The sequence below is a fragment of the Athene cunicularia genome (assembly GCF_003259725.1).
Source record: "Athene cunicularia isolate RWA chromosome 4 unlocalized genomic scaffold, athCun1 chr4_part3, whole genome shotgun sequence".
Taxonomy (NCBI): domain Eukaryota; kingdom Metazoa; phylum Chordata; class Aves; order Strigiformes; family Strigidae; genus Athene; species Athene cunicularia.
In genome coordinates this window covers 23,332,042-23,352,348 of record NW_020799100.1, presented here as the reverse complement: position 1 = coordinate 23,352,348, position 20,307 = coordinate 23,332,042, and the positions used below count along the sequence as shown (strand labels likewise).

Below are 20,307 nucleotides of genomic sequence, written 5' to 3'. Positions count from 1 at the left end.
TACAGTATCACGCAGACCTTTAAAATGTAAGCCACTTGGAATTTAACAAGTTTTAAGAGAGGTTTTAAAGGGAAAAGTGATTTACTGGGGAAGAGTCTGAGATAGATGGAGGTGATGGTGGAGGGGCATGTGCCAGTGGCAAGGCGTCACCCGCGCCGAAGGGGCTGCCTGCATCCCCCTGCCTGCGTGTGTGTCCCCGCCATGAACCACAAGTCCAGCTGCCATTAAACCCCTCAGGGAAGGTGAGCTCATCCCTCAGCAGAGATACGAGCACAGGAGGGAGAATTTGTTTTCACACAGGTGTGATCTAGTTCAAAGCTGTTGGCGACACACCAGCCCGTTGTCTAGAAGAAAACGTCCTTGTAGGTCTGGAAAAGGGATGGTTTCCCAAGTGCGCAGTGGTCTGGCAGAAATACCCTACGGGGTGGAAGTGAGGGAGGCTTCCACCAGCGTGGGACCAGCACGGCAGAGCTGGGCCAGCGCCGGCCGCTCACGCTCTTACAAATACTTAAAAGCTGCGATTTCTACAAACACACCGTGCGTTCGCCCTGTAGGCGCGCCTGCACCCAGGCACATATCAAATTCCCGGTTGTGCGTTGAAAATCAAGCTGTTCCTCCCTTTTGGCTGGCAGGGACGTGCCCGTCTGGGGTGTTGGGGCTCCAGCTCTGCTTCTCCTGCTGCCGGGCGGCTCGGCTTGGCCGCAGGGCCCCACGTCTGTAGGAGAGTGGTGCTGGCAGGAGCAGAGCTGACTGTGCGGGCCGAGGCACGGCTGCTCCTTTGGGTGAGGGCGGCACTTCTAGGTCCATGGGTTGTTTCACCCACTCCGTGTCCTGTCTGGGATTTCTGCTCTTGTCCAGGGCAAGGCAGCACCGAAGCATCTCCTGCCTTTGGTGGGCAGGACGGGACCACTCTGTGCAGAACGTGTAAGTAATCAGGGATAAACAGGCTAATCTATGCCAATGTACTTAATAAGTTATCATTTAGCATTTAATCAAGATTATTGAAAACAGGGATGAATCATCCAGCCCAGTTAATCAGAATTGACACTGCTAATGAGCTGAGTCACGTCCCTCCTGCGGCTCCGCGGGCGACAGAGCTGCTGCCGGGGGGTGGGGGGTCTCGTACCCGGTCCCCTCTCAGCGTGGGGTTGGGTTTGTCCCGCCTGTGTGAGCAGGCTCAGGGGATGAGGAGTGAGCAGGGCTGCTGGAATAACCTGCCCGTTAAAGAGCGGGGACTGCAGCTGAGAAAATGTCTGAAGAGAAGCTCCTGGGGCTCGCTTACACAAAACTAATTCGGTCAGTGGAACCAAAGCTCGGGACTCACCGGTGAAAAAGACTTCACAGCTTTGTGCACGCTGTGAAAATGTTCCTATTTTTAAGGGCAACCTTAGCTCACTTACTACCCTTGAAAACCCTGTCTATCAGCTTTGGGCTAACTCCAGCTTTGGCCTTCCCTATCGCCAGCAGGCAGGGCCGGGGGCTGTCACCAGGGCTGTCCCAGGCCAGGGGACGGTGCCACAGCCCTGGGTCCTGCTGCCACGTGCTGCTGGCTCCTGCCCCCTGGTATGGGTGGGAAATACCCCCTGCCCGTTCTCAGCCGGGGAGAACTGCTCTGGGAATGCCTCCCGCGATGCCACTGAAAGCCAAAACCAAGTAAACATGTTCTAGGCTCCGTGTTTTAGCTTTTCCTGACCTCTCAGAATGAGGAAAAAGAGGCAGCAGGCTCCTGGAGGCAAGGGGAAAGCTAGGATGTTCTAGAGAGAAGGTAGCAGCTGTATAATTTTACATATCAAAGCAATTTTGGGAGGTTTCAGCTCATTCTTGTACCATAGTAACATCTTTTTGTGCTGCTGATGCAGCTACAGCTGGGCTGAAATGGATCTGTGTGAGAAAGGGGTTGTTAAAAACAATAAACCTTTGATCAGGTGCAGAAGCAAAGCCATGGATCTTGTTTTGGTTCCTGCAGTTGGTTTGCCTCTCCACGGAGAGCTGCATCGGCATAGGGGGCAGGCGGGAAACTGAGCTGGGAGATGGTCGACAGCCCCTAAAGGCAGCGCCCCGCCGCAGGGTGGGCAGGAGGGCGCTTACGGAGGGACAGCCTGCCTGGTTTTTCTCCAGCGAACAGGCCTGGCTTTGGTGCTCGGCTTTTGAGCACTGGGGTAAAAAAGCGCTGAGGGAAAGCCTGCGGCTCGCCAAGGAGCTGTTTGGAGCCGTCTCCGGGGAAGGGCTCTGCCTGCCCATGGGCTCTCGTCTCCGAACTTCAGTTTGCAAGAGTGAGGTTTGCCCTCGGGAGCACGCGGTGTCTGTCCCTGAACTTCTGGGTGTTGAAAAGACCTGGGGGTTCATAGATCATTCAGGAATATAAACGCAGCATCTAGCATTTAAAGGAAATAGTAGATATATATGTTTTTTTTTTTTTGAAAGCCGGGAATTTTGTGCAGTTGAAAAGAGAGAAGGGACTGAATGCAAATGTTTTTCGTAATGTGAATGCAAACTAATCCAAGCTGGAATAGTCATTAGTATTTCAAAAACCTAGCCCCTGAGATATTTGAAGAAATGACACCCCACCCCCCCCCAAAAAAAAACCCCAAACCCCAAACACAAAAAACCCAACCCGTCCCAGAATGAGCAAGCCTTTGAAAGAGACAACGACCATTATAAGGACAAAAGAGTCGCGAGGGCCTGGGCTAGTGGAGAGGTGAGGGGAAGCTGTGGAGTAGACGAGCACTGTGGGGTGAAGGTGAGGAGTGTTATCTCGGGGCGGGGGCTTCTCCCACAGCCAACTCCCACACACCGGAGATGCCGTTTGCCACTTCTCGCTGTTCTGCTGCAGCTTTCCTCCCTGGAAGACGCGCTCCCTGTGCGGGGCCGTGTCCTCTGAAGGCGTTTGTCTCCTCCAGCTCTGTAGCGAGAGCCTTGTGAGCTGGCAGCAGTCAAACTCAGTAGCTGTAGGCTGCCCTGAGGGACTGAAGTTGAAAATTTCATTTTTGTAGAGAAATAGTTGCTTCCTAAGGAAAACAAGATTTTAAAATTATTTTTCTAATTGAATGGGGTAAAATTTATTGTCCATAGCTAAAATTTCAGTGGCACTGGCTACATTTATGTCCTGGCTTTCATTCAGGTTTTCCAGTGAAAAACCAGCCTTTTCAGAACACAAATATCACCTGCAGAACACCACCTATTCTCTGGTCACTTTCTGAAAAAGAAAAAGGAAAGCTGCATTCACAGATGGGTTTTGCAACTGTGTGTTCTAGGGCTCATGTCATCCCTGTCTCCAGGGTCTCTTCAAAAGCTTTTCAAGGCTTCTTATTTCACTTTTCAAATAATAATTTATCTTCTGCATCACTTATTGAAGGAACAGGGCTCTCAGTTCCCGTTTGAACATTTGTAGCTGCTAGTAAAATCAGGCTAGGGATTTTTTTTTGGTTATTTTTCAGAAATTTCAGAGCAGTTTTTAGTCAGTGCATCTTCCCATTCTCCCAGAGGAGTTTTCTTCAAACTAAGGAAGAAACAGGCATCACAGAAGCTTCCACAGCAACTCGCCCACCTCTGCCAATGGGCTTGGCTCTGGGACAGGCTGGCTGGCTTTTCCTCCTTGTGTTGAATCTTCTGCAAAGAGAAAAAAGCATGATGTCGCTTGAACCTGGCAGGGCTCGCTTCCACCTCCTGATGGACTACGGTCTGCAGCTGCCCCACCGCTGACGACTGCCTGCCCTGTATGTCTTGTCTCCGCAACATCCATCAAACCTTCCTTGTCCCGAGCAAACCTTCCAGGTTAGGATATTGCAAACTTCATGTCTTGAACTGGTAGCGTGTCCCTTGGTTACTTTGCCTTGTTTTTACTTTACAGCCATTTGACAGTCTCAGGAAACAGGAAATAATATGAAATTTTAGAATATAATTTTGTCCTTTCTCACTGCTTAGAATTACGTGCCCATAATCCACTTGAGCATTTTGCTGTGGGTGACCTGTACATGCTGCAGCTGATCTCTGCTGTCTCTGGCACACTGAATTAGAAATAATTGCAGATACATTAGAGAAGTCACAGAAAACCTGCCAGGTACATTTGTACTGAGCTTTGTAAAGGCAGCTGGGCCGAGCTGACTCCCACTCTTGATTTGGGAATCTCTTCCTCTCCAGGCAAGGGACACACATCCAACCAAGAGTGCTCTCTAGGAAAGGAGCAAAAGGGGGGCCCTTGGAACAGAGTTCCCTCTCAGAAATGGTGCTGGATATCTAGGGCAGAAGTGCTTAATTGGCAATAAAATGTGATAACTCATACACATCCCCTTCTCCAGAGCCCCTGGAATAAGTGAGCTGGTACAATGTAAACGCCTCCAAGACAGAATTAGACTTCTGCTTGGACAAATAGCCCCGTGAGGTGAGGGAGGCTGCAAGCAACCAAGAGGTGGCTGATGGGTTCAGCCCCTCTGAGGATGAGGAGCAGCCGTGGTCCAGCTCCACCTGCCTGCAGAGAGGCTCCGGGTGGCAAAGGGCCACACTCCCCTTAAATGACAAAGGGTTGTGCGGAATTGAATTGCTGTTGCAAAAAGAAAGCAGCAAGCATCCTCCAATGTCCCTTAGCACAAAATAGTGGAAAGATTTCCACCACTCCAGGCTGCAGACGCGGTATTTTGGGTGTTTCAGGAAAAACACATGGGGTGCTGTGTGTGGCTCCTTTTAGTTACATTAGCAGAATCTGGCCCATGATCATCCAGCATTCGAGCACGAGGTGGTGTGGTCCCTCACCAGGCATCAGTTCGCTCCGGGTGTGTTTAAAGGTTGCTTATATGTCAGTCTTCACTACGGAAAGGCTGGTCCAGTCCAGCCTATCCAAAGAAATCATTTCCAGCTCTGAATGAGCCGTCAGTGTCCTGGGTAATCCTGCACAGGTCTGATGATCTGTCCCTTTCTTCTCTCTGCAAAATGGGAATTGTATTTCACTGCCTCCCAGGAAGGCTGTGAGAATAAAAGCTCAAATACTATTTCAGAGGGATCTGATTAAGTACCTTGGCAGATGGACAGTCTGTGCCCAGCACAGTTCTTTCCTATTTTTCCCCACAAAGAGGAATTGTTTTATTCTGTGAAAAAAAAAAAGGACTTTGAAATGGCACCATGTGTTACCTCACGGCAACCCAATCCCGCTGAAAAGGAAGCGCAGCGCTTCAAGGAGGACCTGAAAGTATTTAGCGAGTTGACTTTGGTGTGACTAAACAAACTGCTCCGTCCAGTCCCTTTTCGGCTGAGCATCTTCTCATCACAGCATTCTTTCACCTCTCTCCACTGATGCTGCCCCTCCACAGAAGCGAGCAGGTACAAACCGCGGTTGGGAAGCCCGGCTGCGCTCGGGCAGCACGGCTGGGCGGGGGCTGCTGCCTGCCCCCAGCAAACTGCCCCAGACGCCCAGGAAACCTCCCCAAGTTCCAGCAAACTGCCCCAGATTCCAGCCATCACCCCGCCCCTGCTGAAGGCCACAGGTGCCGGCAGAGCTGGCAGCCTGCACTCGGACCGAAGGGAAAATGATGGTCTCTGCTCTGTGGGCTGAAATTGGCCCTTGGGCGCAGTTAGGAGCATTCAGAGCTTTATGTGTTGTAATTCTCAGCGAGGTGGAGGCAAAACCTGGTGGCAGAGCAGGTGCAAATGAAAGCGAAAGGAGAACTTCATCACTTCTGGGAGCTCAGCTGGGTGCGAGCGAGGATGTAGCGCCCGGCTCTGCCCAGCCTCTTGCTCACCGAAGCAGAATCCCATTTCAATTCAAGATAATTGCCTGGAATAGGTTTGCCTTTCCTTCAGACCTTGTTCCATATAATGTGTTCTCTTAATAGTGGACCCTTCCTCATCTAAAACCATCGACAAGCCTGTCAGTAGAAGGAACTGGCAATTTCACAGGCATTTAAAGGTAGCGCAAAGAAATTCATCTGTCTCCACATCAGCCCTATTAGCTGGGGAGAAAGTTCTGTAGCAGATTTGCGGTGACTCTGCTCGAGCTCTTGCTGAGGGTGTTGTGCTGGGAGTCCCTGCCTTGGAGCGTCTGTTCCTCGGGCAGTTTGCTGGGTCTCCCAGAGGGAGCAAACGGGCATAAGGATTTCAGGAAGGGAGTTTGTGCACTCATGTGCTGATCTGGGATTTGGCTTCTCCTGTTTAAGAGTCCCATGGTAGGAAGGCAGGGAGCGATGCGGGGCTTTACCTCCCACTAGCTCCCTCAGAAGTGGAGGCCCAAACAGCTCATGTGTTTTTAATTTTCCTCGATTTTGCAGACATTCAAGCTTTGAGCCGTAGCCAATACCGATGGACTGTCCCTGCATGTGAACCTCGTGTCCTGCCCGGGTCACACCGAAGGCACCAGTGTGACCCCGAGCCCATGAGCGTGAGAAGGGAAATGGGAGGACAGAACTGTAGCCATTTATTTCAGCATATTTAGGAACTATTGGTAAAAACAATGACTAAAACACACCTTTCACTCCAAGATCGGGGGCTGAAAGAACCCGAAACAAAGAAGAAATACTGTAAGGACCTGCCTACCAAAAGCCACTATTTACTGCAGACTGCTGGGGTGGGAGAACAAAGTCCTTCATGCTGAGACACTTCTTTGATTCTTAGCGGGTCCTTGATGGTGCTGGAGGCAACTGGCAGTGGGTGATGGTACGTGACCACAGGCAAGAGCAGCCCTGAAGCTCCAGGCTCTCCAGCCCCGCCGCAGGTAGTACCTTTCCCTCCCCAGAGCACCTCTCCGCCGGGTTTCCCGATGCTGCTGCCCCTCTCCGGAGCCGCGCTGCTCTGTCTGGAGAGGACGCGGCTCTGGGGGTCAGGGCCCATCTTCACCTCCCCCAGCTCCAGCCTGCCTGTCCGTAGCCCTGAAAGCCAGAGGCATTGCCAGCAGCTCCCCTGGCTGCTGCTGAATGATCGGAGAGCTTTAGTGCGTGTCCACATCACTAAATGTGGCATTCATTGGAGGCTGAGACGGATGGGCAGGTGTCAGGTAGGACGTGTAATCCTTTACAGGTCACAGCTGCAGGGATCTGCCTGGGCCTGATCGAATCACGCTGACAAAGAGGGATGGGGTGCTGCTGGGCAGGAGGGGCTCCGTCCAGGGCTGCTCTGAATCACTGGGACGTTCACAATGCGAAGATCAGACTGCGGGCTTGCTCGACTCCTGCTGACGCCTCTGAAGGCACGAAGTGGTTTTGTCCCAGACCACTTATGGCAAAAGACATCCTGTGTTGCCAAACGTGTGCTGGGATGCTGAGTCTGTCACAAAGGAGAAGCTGTTGACTTTTGCCTCTGATCCCGTATGCAAACCCGCCCGCTCCCTGCTCAGCCCTTCTGCCCACCCCACAGCCGCTGGAGACCCCTGCCCCGGGGCCCGCTGCGGGAGGGCAGCACAGACAGGCTCTTCCCACCCGAGTTTCTGAGCTGCACGAGGTTGTGTCTGCAAAGGAAGGGGAGAAGGGACTTCCACCTCGCTGCTGTGCTGCTGCTCTCCCCTGCCCTGGCTCAGAGGGCCGAGCTGTGGCAGGATTCTCCCTGGACACCCAGCAGCACCCTGAAACTTCTGTTCTCATTTTCAGGTTGCATTTCACTTTTTACCCTCTGCGCCATGGGAGAGCGAGGGGGCACATGCCAGGCATGAAGCTGGGAGCATTCTGAAGGCAGGAATCCTTGGATGTTCTCTGACTGCTGAAACTCTGAAACAGAGAGAGGAAGAAAGATGCTGCAATTAGTAAAGATGCTTCATCCCGTGTGGCTGCTGTGCTGGGTACCCAGGAAGGGAGAGGGAGGAGATGGGGAAGATGAGGGCACATCCACTCTCTGTGTTCGTTGCTGCACTGGATCTGCACATTTCAGACTCCCAACGTCTACGCGGGGGGTTGCAGCACACCTCGGGATGGAGGAGGAAGAGATACGCTATTGGCTACTTCGTGTGCAGTGTGTCATCGGGCAGGCTCTATATATCAGAGTGAAAGCAGGGACCACTCAGCCTCTGAGCAAAGCTGCTTCCCCGTACAGCCTAGAGACACTTTGAGGACGGAAAGAAAAGGGAAAGGCAGCCCTTGCTTTTTTGATTCTGACAAGCTCTGAAAACTCTTGGGAAACAGAGACCTGACGGATGAAGGACTCTGTGGAAAATCATTAAAGCAGATTTTTAAAGAGAAGTTGGGGGCGAGAAGCAGAACAGTGCCCAAAAGGAAACATTCACTAGGATTTGTTCCTAGGTGCAGAAAGAAAGTGTTTGGGGATCTCTGATATTTCAGCATCCAGATCAGCTTCTGTATGCACGACCTTGGGGACTGGAAAAGGACAGCAGCAGGAGAGTCCTGGAGCAAAGCTCACACGTACCAGCGCAGGAAGAGGGACCCATTTATCAACTCTTTTATGTAGTTTGCAGCCACGGGACAGATTTTTAAAATGCAAGTGTGTGTGTTCCCTCCTGCAGCCGCCGAGTCCAGCCCCTGAGCTGCAGGGAGGGGGGCAGCGGCCGCCCGGGGTAGCGCTGGGGCTTTGCTCTCCGAGCCATGAGCAGGCGCGCGTGGTTCCCTTTGCAATACATCCCCAAGCCCTTCTGGAGAGCGGAGAACCACAACGCCACCAACTTCTTCTCTGCGCTGTACGGCTTCCCTAACCAGTCCTTCTTCCACAGCGATCTGGACCTGGAGGACCTGGGGGACTTTGACAGCAGGACCAGGTACGAGGGCGAGTCCCAGAGCCGGACGGTGCAGGCGCTGCTGATCGTGGCCTACTCCGTGATCATCTGCATCTCGCTCTTTGGCAACGTCCTGGTGTGCCACGTGGTGATCAAGAACAAGAGGATGCACTCTGCCACTAGCCTCTTCATCGTCAACCTGGCCGTGGCCGACGTGATGATCACCACCCTGAACACCCCCTTCACGCTGGTGAGCGTCCGCCTGTCCGTGTTGCTGGTGTCTGCGTGTGCCTGTCACCTGTGTGCCCGGGTATTCAGTGGGACAGGAACAGGCTCGTACACAGAGTTCCTTTTTGTCCCCCACGGCTCCTTTGCCTCCTGGACAAGCTGCAGTCGCGGCCCCTCTCCCGACCCCCCCACGCAGGCAGGGCTCGGCGAGCAGGGCTGGGGTGCTCCTGCCCCCCGTCGCAGTCCGGCCCGGAGCCATCGCTCCTCTGCAGCTTCCCTCCCTCCTCCAGGACGGTGGTGAGGCACCGACAGTGAGGGCCTATTGCCTTTTGGTGGGGAAGGAGCGGGGACAAGTTTGACACTAGACAGTCCAGTTAAGTGCCAATTTCCTACAGAAATGATTCAAACGGGGTCAGTCCTTGTGACGATGGTTGCGGGGGAACTGCGAGGTCTGTGCTGAGCCGCGTCAGCCCAGCAAGCCTCTTCCTCGGGCGCTACAAGCGGTGCTTCTCGGGGCTGACTGACCTTTGCTTGTTTTCAGTTACTAAATAATATATGACACTCAAAAATATTAAAACATTGAGGCAGGAAGAATTAAATGGATTAATTTTTTGCCCTACTGTCCCAACCTATAAGCACTGTGTCAGTGGGACTCTATAGCTGAATTTGACACAGCACTTGGGGTCAAAAGCATCTCAGATACTCCTGCTTCATCCTCACCCAGAGCTGTCCATACTGTTTCTGCCTTCCAAAAGCAGTTCCCAAATTATCAGTTTAAATTCACCTTTTCTTAAATTGATCCCATGTCTTTGGTGGGATTTCTCTGCCTTGGTCTGATGTGGAGAAGGGACTGAGAGCTGCCCCACAGGGAAGGACTCGGGGTGTTGGTTGATGAGAAGCTCAACATGACCCGGCAACGTGCGCTGGCAGCCCAGGAGGCCCCGTGTGCGGGGCTGCACCCAGAGCAGGGTGGGCACAGGGCTAGGGGGGGATTCTCCCCTCTGCTCTTCTCTCATGAGCCCCCCCTGCAGGGCTGGTCCAGCTCTGGGGGCACCAACAGCAGAAGGACACAGACCTGCTCCAGCGGGGCCAGAGGAGGCCACGGAGATGCTGAGGGGGCTGGAGCCCCCCCTGTGAGGACAGGCTGGGAGAGTTGGGGGGTTCAGCTGGAGGAGAGAAGGCTCCAGGGAGACCTTAGAGCGGCCCCCAGGGCTGAAAGGGGCTGCGGGAAAGGCGGGAGGGACTCATCATCAGGGGGAGGGATAGGACGAGGGGTGATGGTTTTAAACTGACAGAGGAGAGATTTAGGTGAGATCTAAGGCAGAAATTGTGCCCTGTGAGGGGGTGAGGCCCTGGCACAGGCTGCCCAGAGAAGCTGTGGCTGCCCCCTCCCTGGAAGGGCTCAAGGCCAGGTTGGACGGGGCTTTGGGCAACCTGGGCTGGTGGAAGGTGGCCCTGCCCGGGGCAGGGGGTGGCACTGGAGGGGCTTTGAGGTCCCTTCCAACCCAAACCAGTCTGTGATTCTGCGATTTGCATCCCATAATCTGTTCAGGGAAGGATAGTGCCCTCGTGTGTGTTTGCACAACAGTCACACATTAGGCACAAGTAATTAAAGAATGGTAATCTCTCTTAGGAAGAGCTTTAAATCAACTTCAACAGAACAGCACATTGCCACGCATTCAGTGACAGGGTAATTGCTACTAGAGTTGTCTCTACGGGGAAATCAATCAGATGTTTGAAAACAGATTAACTAGTCTTGACTAATTTTCGGTGTGGACAGATGTTTTCTGGTAAATGTGCTTTACTTCAAATTAGCTTAATCTGCTTCCACAATATAATACATTAATTTGAAATAGAAGTTGCAGAGTCAGGAATAACGAGGGAGGAAAGCCACAATAAGTAATAAGCTTTAAGCTCCCGCTGCCTCCCCCCTGAGCAGCGGGATTTCACGCCCAGGTGGAGACGTCTGCGGTACGTGCAGAGGGATCGATGAGGAGGGTGACCCTGGTTGTGGAGTGTGAGTTGCTGTTTCAACCGGAGGGTGGGATTTTCCTCTCTGTGTAACTTAATCGTAATCGGTGCCTCTCAGACAACGTGGTAAGAGGAGAGTCAGGCTTGGAGCTCCGGGTGCGAGCAGGACCCTGCCCCCCGCACCCCGGCCCTGAGGGTGGCCGGTAGCTGCACCCCAGGAGGAGCAGGCACCAGCAGGTGGGGATGCTCCACCAACAGGCAGGCTCTGAAGCAGAGCTCTCCCCTTCGGTTTCAATGCCCTCAACGAGTTCTTCTGCAGATTTCTCTTGCTAAATTTTGAGCCCAACTTTCAGCATCCACAAATCCAAACTTGAAACTGTTTTTAAGGAGGCAAGCTGCTGTTCTTTCCCTGCAGAGGTTCCTTTAGGAGTTGAGCCAAGAGCTCTTTACCTTTTCCAGAAGGCCGTGTCACAGGTATGCTGTACACGTGCACACACAGCACGACTCAAGCGGATTTGTTTGTCCAGTGCAATAAACCTCACCTGTTTGAGAGCCTCTTGCACAGCCACTCCTTCCCCAGAAAAACGGAGTATAGCGCATCTACAAAGGAAACGACATGAGAGCGTTTCGTCCTCACCACGCTCCTGGGAAGCCTATTTGCTACTCTGCAGATAATAGACTTGTTAACGCCCTGTTGTCCGTTCTGCAGGTGCGGTTTGTAAGCAGTACCTGGGTTTTTGGGAAGCTGATGTGTCACGTGAGCCGGTTTGTTCAGTACTGCTCCGTTCACGTCTCTGTGCTGACTCTCGCTGCCATCGCTCTGGATCGGCATCAGGTAGGTTACATACACCACCCCTGTGTTGCTAGAAAATAAGGCACTAAACATACACTTTTTTTTCCCTTCAAACTCCTGAAAACCTTCATTGTCTTGGGAATCAAGGAACAGCAGGGAGAGCTCCAGCTTTCATGACTCTGGAAAAAAAACCCATGTGTTTTCACAGTGAGTGTGATCAAACTCTGGCAGAGCCTGCCCAGAGAGGCTGTGGAGTCTCTGACCTTGGAGATACTCAAAACCCAACCCGGCACAGTCCCAGGCAGCTCCAGCTGACCCTGCTTTGCTCAGGGCTCGGGACTGGATGCTCCCAGGGGTCCCGGTCCCCGTCAGCCGCTCGGTGGAGCAGAGCCCTGGAAGCGCAGTGGGAATATGTTCCAAGGTTCCAACACCGGCAAGCCAATGCGTATCTCAGCAGGTATTTATGATGAATCTGGCCGGTTTTAGGCTTGCCCCATTATTTTGGGATACCTAAGACTGGAAGCAGTGAGAACTATGTTAGCATGTTCAGTTCAAGGTGAGAAACTCTCCTCGGCCCCTGTCCCGATACTTTCTGGCACAACCAGGAACAGCTGAGAGGTCAAGCAGTGGGTGCAAACCCAGCGGTTCCCTTCAGGTACGTAGTGCAGTTGTAATTTTTGCTTAGGCTGATAAACGCCGCTCACCGGGAGGGCAGATCCTGCAGGTGTGCTCTCAGGCAGGCTGTGTTTTTCTTGCAGTGCCGGAGTCACTGAAACTGTTGTTTCGGAAAAGCAATTTCACATGATACGTGACATTGGCTCGATGAGGTTCACAACAATAATGGATTCCACTCTGCTCATCAGGGATGTGCTCCACCTAGTGTCAGAAAATCACAGTGGCTGCCAGAGTATATCCATTTCTGTCTTTTTTTTACCACAAAAACTTTGGTAGTCTGCCCGTTCTATGTGCGCCCTTGCACCTCCTGAAAGCGAAGCGGTTTGATAATGATTCACTTCAGCTGGTAGATTCTGGGTTGATTGCAAGGTATGGCTAGGTATCGTTTGTTATTAAGGGCAAAAGCAATACCTGCCTTCAAAAGCAGAGGAGTAGGTTCCTCAGAATGGAATCAGCTAGTATGGCCCAAGGAGATAAAAATAGAAGTAAGGAGATGTCACTGAGCAAAGAGAAATCAACACTTGCCTCTAAAAATACTGCTAGTCCTGAGAGGTACCAGAGCAGACAGATGCTCCAGGGGAGTTGTAGGAGCTTGATTAAGTAGATATTTATAATGAGACTAGAAAAGACATGCATAAAATACCAAAGACTTCATCAGCCAAGAGATCATTTGGATGACATGATAGGTCTATTTTTAATTACTGTTTCATCTCCTCATGTAATCATCCCTAGTGCATGTGGCTCCACAGATATCTAACCACTGTCTCTGAAGCCGGGCTGGTGGGTGACACGGGGCGTGTTTCTCTGCTCAGGGCACTGGGCCAGCAGTAACACTTCATCCCTGCACAGCTCCGTGCACCTCTCAGCCCTTGGACTCTCGGAAGTCCTGTAAAGGAGACTCTTCTTTCTGCTTTTTAACGCTGGAGGGATGCAGAGCTGCTGCACCTCTTGGAGCTGCAGCGTGAGTGAGGCTCACAGCGTGACCACCATGTGAGGTGGAGTCGCCCTCCTGAGCAGCAAAGGCCCACGGAGCACGGGATTCACTGGGGACACGAGCGAGACCAGCCCTCACGCTCCTTAGTGCGAGGATGCACTCAGCTCTGGTTCTCAACGTCTTGTCACTCTGTCTGGCAAGTCCGCCCAATGCCAAATGTGGTGAGCCCTGTGGCTGCCACCTGTATTGCAGACCTTGTCTGTAGCACTCAGGAGACTTTTCACACTCCCCGTAGGACAAACCTCTTGGCTTTTAACTTGTGCCACTCTTCATGCCCGTGCTGAGCAGTCCTTGCTCTCCTGGCAAGCGCGTGTGCTGGCTGCTGCTTGCCCAGTGATCAGCGTGAAACGCTTGCTCCTGGACACGGATAAAGCAAAGATGCATTCTCTTTTCCTAAAGCTGGCAGCTTGTTTTTGCCAGTTGAAGATGCTATAAATCCTCAGGACTGGTTGTTCTCTGCAGGTTATCATGCACCCTCTCAAGCCGCGCATGTCCATGGCGAAAGGAGGGATTTGCATCATTATCATCTGGGTTATGGCCAGCTGCTTCTCACTGCCTCATGCCATTTATCAGACACTGACAAGATTTTATATTGGTAAGATGTTTGCATGGTGCTTTTTTAAATTATGACATACGTGGCTTAATGGAAGCCTCGCAGATTCTAAGGCACACAACTCTCCATCTGCATTATTAAAAGCTTGGTGAAAGAGAGGGGTCTTCCTTCTCTCTGACTAGGTGGTGTGTTTCTCATAGAAGGACCATGAAAATCCATGGAATTGCTTTCAGGCTTGTTTGTTGGTTGATTTTGGCTCAGAGATTCACCTCTGTAATTCGAAGGCAGGCACAGAAGAGAGGTGCTCTTTAGAGGGCACAGATGTCAATATGGATTATTTTTTTCTTTTCCTGGGGATGAGTTTAAAATATCTTCTCTGGGGCTAAAGATAAAACTTAAAGCAAAATTTTCCACTGAAAGTGGCACTTGCCCACGTTACTGAATGAGTTCTCCTACGTGTACCTTTACCGAAACTTGTCAGAGCGCCCGAGATGTTTGTCCTCCAGGCGTTGTGTGCATCTGGCAGTGGAATTGACAGTTCTTTCTCTCTTTGATCTTCAGAAACAGAACGATACGAATGGTCTGCCTCCCCAGCTTCCCTCCTCCTGCTGATCTTTTCTGGAAGTATTTAGACTTGACTACTTTTGTTCTCTTGTATGTCCTGCCCTTGCTTGTCATCTCCATCACCTATACCATGGTGGCCAAGAAGCTCTGGCTGAGGAACGCCATCGGGGACCTCACCATGGAGCAATACTATGCTCATCAGCGGAAAAAGAAGATGACGCTGAAGATGCTGATGGCGGTGGTGGTTGTGTTTGCGGTATGCTGGTTCCCCCTGAACTGCTACGTGGTGCTGATCTCCTGCAGGGCCATCCACAGCAGCAACGCTCTGTACTTCGCTTTTCACTGGTTTGCCATGAGCAGCACTTGCTACAACCCTTCATTTACTGCTGGCTGAACGAGAGCTTCAGATCCGAGCTGAAGTCCCTGCTGTGCGTGTGCCGGCGCAGGAGCGCAGCCCAGAGTCACGCTCTGCAGTCCATCTCCCCTCCCTTCAGGCACGCCTGGGTGGAGAACTGCCGTTACAAAAGAGGCAGCGCCTGCCAGAAGGCAAGGGCATCCTCCCAGAGGAACTCTGCAAAGACAGACATATCCAGTGTTCAGCCAATTGTGGCGGAAAGCTAAACCCTTCCTCCGATGGCCAGGCAGCATCGTGCTGTAATTGCGGAATCACGGAAAAACTGAGCTGGAAAGGAGGGCTGGAGGCCATCTAGTCCGGCCTGCCGCCCAAAGCAAGCTAATGTCAGCGTTCCACTGGGTTCTCCAGGACCTCATCCAGTCAGGTTTTCAAAAATCTCCAGGGATGGGCTGCCCACGTGGGCTCCAGTGAATGTGTCAGGTGAACTCTTCATTGGAACAGTCAGCAAAAATTAAAGAGAATTCTTTAACAGCACATGAAATCTTTCATAGCCTGAGCAAGTGAGGGCAACCTGCACCGATCACACACACGCCAGCTGATGCGCAGTGTTAAAGTAGATGGCTGTTCGTGCGTATAGAAACACGGTGTTGATTCCTTCTTTTTATTTGTAAATTGTTCAAGATGAATAACACCTATAGCTGTTCTCAAATTTATACTGCAATGCCTCAGCCGCCCGCTCAGCCCCTGCGACCCGGGCGCGTTCCTCGCAGCGCCGTGACGGCCCCGTGCTGCCAGGGCGGGGGAAACATCTCAGAATCTCGATGGGAACACCGTGTAGAAGCAGGACAGCAAAAACTCACTCTGCTTTTACAGGTGTTCAGCGGCTTGTTTTGTTCTGTAGAGATTACTGGCAGTCACCGTAAAACACCGCTTATGCTGCAATCTGTGGTCAAGAAAGAAATCAGGCGAGTTTATTCTCAAGCACTAGCTAGCTGAGGAACCAGCCCCTTCTAAACATCTTCCACCTGCCATTTTGCTAAGGACTGAAGTAATGCTGACTCACCAAATGCCACCAGCCACCCAATAAATAGGAATGGTTCCAAAGGAATTTTCATTTTTGCACTTTCTGCCACGTTTCTTTTCTGATGTGGTTCTATTCTCTACATAGGAGATACTAAACAGAAAGTCAGATGCTGACAGTCAAAATCGGTTATGTAGCTTGTACCAGTGGAGAAACCAGTTTGAGTCTAAAATATAACAGTTGTGTCCACTGGTCCCAGCAAGTGAAGCTGGTTGACTTCAGGGCAGCTCCCCAGGGTGGGTGATGACAGCCCGTTGGGTACCTTTGGAGGAGGCCCTCAGGGACTGGTGGACTTTGGAGACCAACCTCCCTCCCTTCCCTTCCAAACTGGGGCGGTCAGTTGGCAGGACGGGGCTGGGGACTGGGCTGTGGCCAGTTTCCCCAGCAATGGGAGCGCAGGCTCAGCAAGAAAACCTGGGGTCTCGCTCCATGTTTGCGGGTGGACGGCAGGCTCGCCTACGGGCTGGGAGGTCCACACAAGTATGCTGCACAAACATGGCTCTTCAGCTCTTCCAGGAGAAACTTCATGTTAAGACGTGGAAGCACTCTGGGATGGTGGAGCCTGACTTGCCCTGCCAGGGTGTGTGTGGGGACAAGAGGGCTCTTGGCCCCGATCTGTGGAGGGCTTGTTGTAGCGTCTAGGCTTTCCCTCCAGAATGTCTCACATCACTGTATTTCCTAAGAAAACTGTGTGTTGCCATGTTTTAACGTTGTTAACCGACACTTCTTTAGAGTAAAGTCTAAATTGGTTTCAGTAAGAATTCGTTTTTTACCGGAGTGCCTCGCGGCTCGGCCGTCAGCCTGGCAGCGCGGCCGTCCCTGTCCCGGCGAACCCGCTGGGCGGCAGCGGCGGGTGCTGGGCTGCTGCTGGGCACCCGCTTTGCCCAGGGTGGAGCCTCCACTCTAAGTGTTGGGAACAGACCTGCAGTTTTTAAAACCAAAAAGACAGGAGACGGGAAAACTTGGCACTAGATTACAGAGATCGTTTGCAAACCTTTACACACTCCCCCGCTCGATAACGCTGAGCATCGGGTAACGCGCCCCAGCCGTTGCCTCGGCCGCTGTCAGTTGCATTCCTGCTGCTCTTGGTGTGGCCGGGGGCTGCCAGCAGCGTTTATCGGGTTCCTGTGTGTGAGGGGATAGCTGGGATTCCTGGGCACGTGGGCCAGTGGGCCCGGACAGCCGGCGCGGGCAGCTGCTGGCCCCACAGGTTGCGGTGGGAGCCGGCCCCGACAGTGCAGAGCCGGGTTTGGATCAGCAGCGAGAAATACAAGTGGGAGCATGTGGCCAGCTTCAACGTGACGGCTGTGAAAATTCACCAAAGTGCATTTTTCTCTGCCTCAGGAAGAGTAACCAGTTTATTTATTTGTGTCCATTCAGTGCGAGCTCGGCCTTCGTGATTGCAAAGGATTTAGCCTCAAAAGACGGGGAAAGGAAAATGAGTTCCATCCTTCCTATGCAAAATAATACTGCCTATGCTTCTGCAGCCTGGCCTTTCCACTCTACAGCTGCAAAATTAGTGAGAGACTGTTTAAGTTCGGAAACCAAGATGCTTTGATAGCTACAAAAATGTTGACGTGTGACCTGAGAATGTATTTGCGTCTAAAAAGAAACTGCAAAGCTGAGGAAAGAGCAACACAAATCTTTCTTCTCTCCAAGATATCAGTGGGCAGGAGAGAGGCCAGAGACACACCAAGCCAGGAACAGAGACCTCACGTGGCTTGAGGTGCTGCAGAACACCCCAGCGTCTCCCGTGCTGGTGCCCCCAGCACCTGCTCCCCTTACAGAGAGCTCAGTCCTCCCTCTGCCCCTCCTCAGGGACTGCTCCGCAGGAGGATGCGCTTAGGGGAGGAAAACCTTTCTGCAGAACGAGCACCCGAGGCTCAGACGTCTTCTCTGATTCACCTGCAAGAAATGTGTTTAACAGACCATCTCCTGTGGGCTTTACCTGGGGGCCTTCATTTTGTTTATACCAGTGAAGAAGCACAAGCAGAGATCTGAATGGAGCTGGCACAGTGGAGGCGGCATCGGAGATTTAATTTTATGTTACAAGTAAATAACAGTGTAAACCTGATAACACTACTGTGTTGGGGTTTTTACTGTCTGGAAAACTTGGAATTCATACCGCTGCAAATGGCATTTCCATAATGTGACTGTCTGGAGGATTTCTAAAAACAAGATGTCTTGTTAAAAAAACAAACAAGCCACAAGCCCAAATACAACATTGTGAAGGTGAGTAATTCAGAGAGACATCTTCTCATTCAAATTCTTCTTTTTACACTGGAAAGCAATGCAATTAAACAATGCCGTTTGCACGTGTATGCCAACGCACGCCAAGAGAACTGCTACAACTCATCACTGGAGCAAATACGCCCAACAGAGTCCGTTCTTGCTACTCACCTGTTTAGCAGGACAGCAGCCTGGCGCGGGTCCCTTGGCCTCTGCACGGAGGGACGCTCGGTGTACACCGAGATCGGCCCCCACCCGCCCCTGCGACCGCGGTGGGAGGGCAGAGACGTGTCCCCGCCAGGTTCCTCTAAGGGACCGTTTGCTCCCCGACGGAAAGCTGACTGCAGTCCTGTGCTCATCCTTACGCAGGCAGCGCTTCCTTCAGTTACAATCTGCAGTCTGGCACTGCTGAGCTGCCTTAAAAAATATTATTTTCCTGAGGTGAGTGTCAAAAGCTTATGTTTCTGTAAAAGTCTGGCAAACTTCGCCATCACTACATGCAACCTTCTGCTGGATGCTCTTGCTTTAATATGAGCTCTGCTAAAATCTCCGCATGGTTGTAATACAGCAAGATTTGATTCACCGATGTCTTGGGGGCTGATAACGGCTGAATAAAATGTCTGGTTTAGGACCCTCTCCATCCTGTGGGTTTTATGTAACTTTTAAATTTTCAAAGTGAGATATTCCCTCTTACAAGAGGATTAACAAGAAAGCATAGACTGCTGCTCCTGACAGTCTCAAAACCATGTCCAAAACTTATGTCTGCGTGTGTTTTGACATCTTTCAGCATGAAAAACACTTTGTAAAAAGTAGAGCTGTGATTACCCAGACGAGGAGTCAGCCGTGGACGTGTGCCGACTGTCGATGCCGTTTCATTCCTGTGCCTTTCAGCGCAGCTCCACGCAGGAACTAGTTGGTCTCAGCAGCATTCCTCTTTGTCTGGGTGCCCCTGTCCAGACAGGAGCGTGGGCACATCTAACTTTAACTTAATTCTTACCCTCCAGTCAGCACGTCCCTGAGCAGAAGCACAGCCCAAATTCTTGGGCATTTCTCCCAAGTGCTCCTGACAGGGTCCTCAGCCAGCTCCTGGGTCCCCTTCCCTCGCTGGGGACCTTGCTCTCTCCCTCACCAAGTGAACAGGGTAGGAAAAGTCCACCGCTGAGGCTGCTTCGTCTCTGTCACGCTTCTTTGAAACCGGTTAATGAGGTCATGTTTGTTTGAAAGGAGCTGCTGGGGAACAACGTGTGCAGAGGGATCGTGCGGGACCTGGTCTCTCGGGGATGCCAGAGCGGTCTCGGGCAGGCAGCCTGGTTACTGAAGTTCCTACATCAATTTCCAGCTCCAGACCTACTGGGAAAAAGCAATATGCCAAACACAGAGAGCCTACATCTACAATAAAATAACGCTTTAGTGTTTAAAGTGTTAAAATTAGGTGACTACACCAAAAGAAAAGAGTATCTTATTGTCAGATCTGAAGAGACTTTTTTCTACCCTTTTGAAGAATCTTTACAAGCAGAATAATGAACTTGCAGCTGGCAATTGTTTACCCAGCTCAGGCAGCTCCGGAAGGGTCCCAGGAGTCCCTCCCCGAGAGGGGTCTGACAGGCATAAACGCGCGATGTCACTGAATACAGCGACGTGACACTCGCCACCAGGGACCACAGGGGCCGAGCACAAGTCGCCCAGTCCCGTGTCCTGCAGCTGGGGCTGGGCAGAGAACAGGGAGCCGGGTGCCAGCGCTGCCCCACCGGGGCCCAGCTGGTGTGGCCGGAGAGAAGCAAATGTTCTGTGCTGGAGGTATCAGCGGCCATCCGGGGAACCGGCCTGCCTGCCTGCCTTCTGGCTCAGTATTTCGTAGCACCTGACAGAGGTTTAATTGCTTATGATGGTGTGAAACGTGCTCTGACACCTGATAAAGACCTCTGGAAAAGCAGCTCCATAAAAATGATTTTTTTTCCTCATCTGGAAATAAAAGATACGCTCTGAGGAGCACAGCTCAGAGAAGCTGTGTAACATAGGTAAAGCAAGTTTGACATTACATAACTTCTTTTAATATGGAACTGGGTTTTATGTGCAAATGGTCTGTGCTGCACTACGTAATGCTGCAGGAACAACCTTATTCCTTTCCTATTTAATCCTTGGAAAAAAAAGTCAGAGGTCTAAAAATGACATTGCTTCACAGGGAGGCTTCTTCCTCCTCTAGCAAAAGCCAAAAGCATCAAA

At 51.8% G+C, this 20,307-nt stretch overlaps 1 protein-coding gene across 1 annotated transcript; it reads left to right on the top strand.

Moving 5' to 3' along the window:
• Positions 1-8,513: 8,513 nt before the first annotated feature.
• On the top strand, positions 8,514-15,465 carry LOC113480057 (probable G-protein coupled receptor 83). The gene is given in 5 exon segments (XM_026848602.1): positions 8,514-8,891; positions 11,550-11,675; positions 13,765-13,904; positions 14,423-14,787; positions 14,790-15,465. Coding segments are annotated over 5 exon segments (1,260 nt in total). The 3' UTR covers positions 15,041-15,465.
• Positions 15,466-20,307: the final 4,842 nt, after the last annotated feature.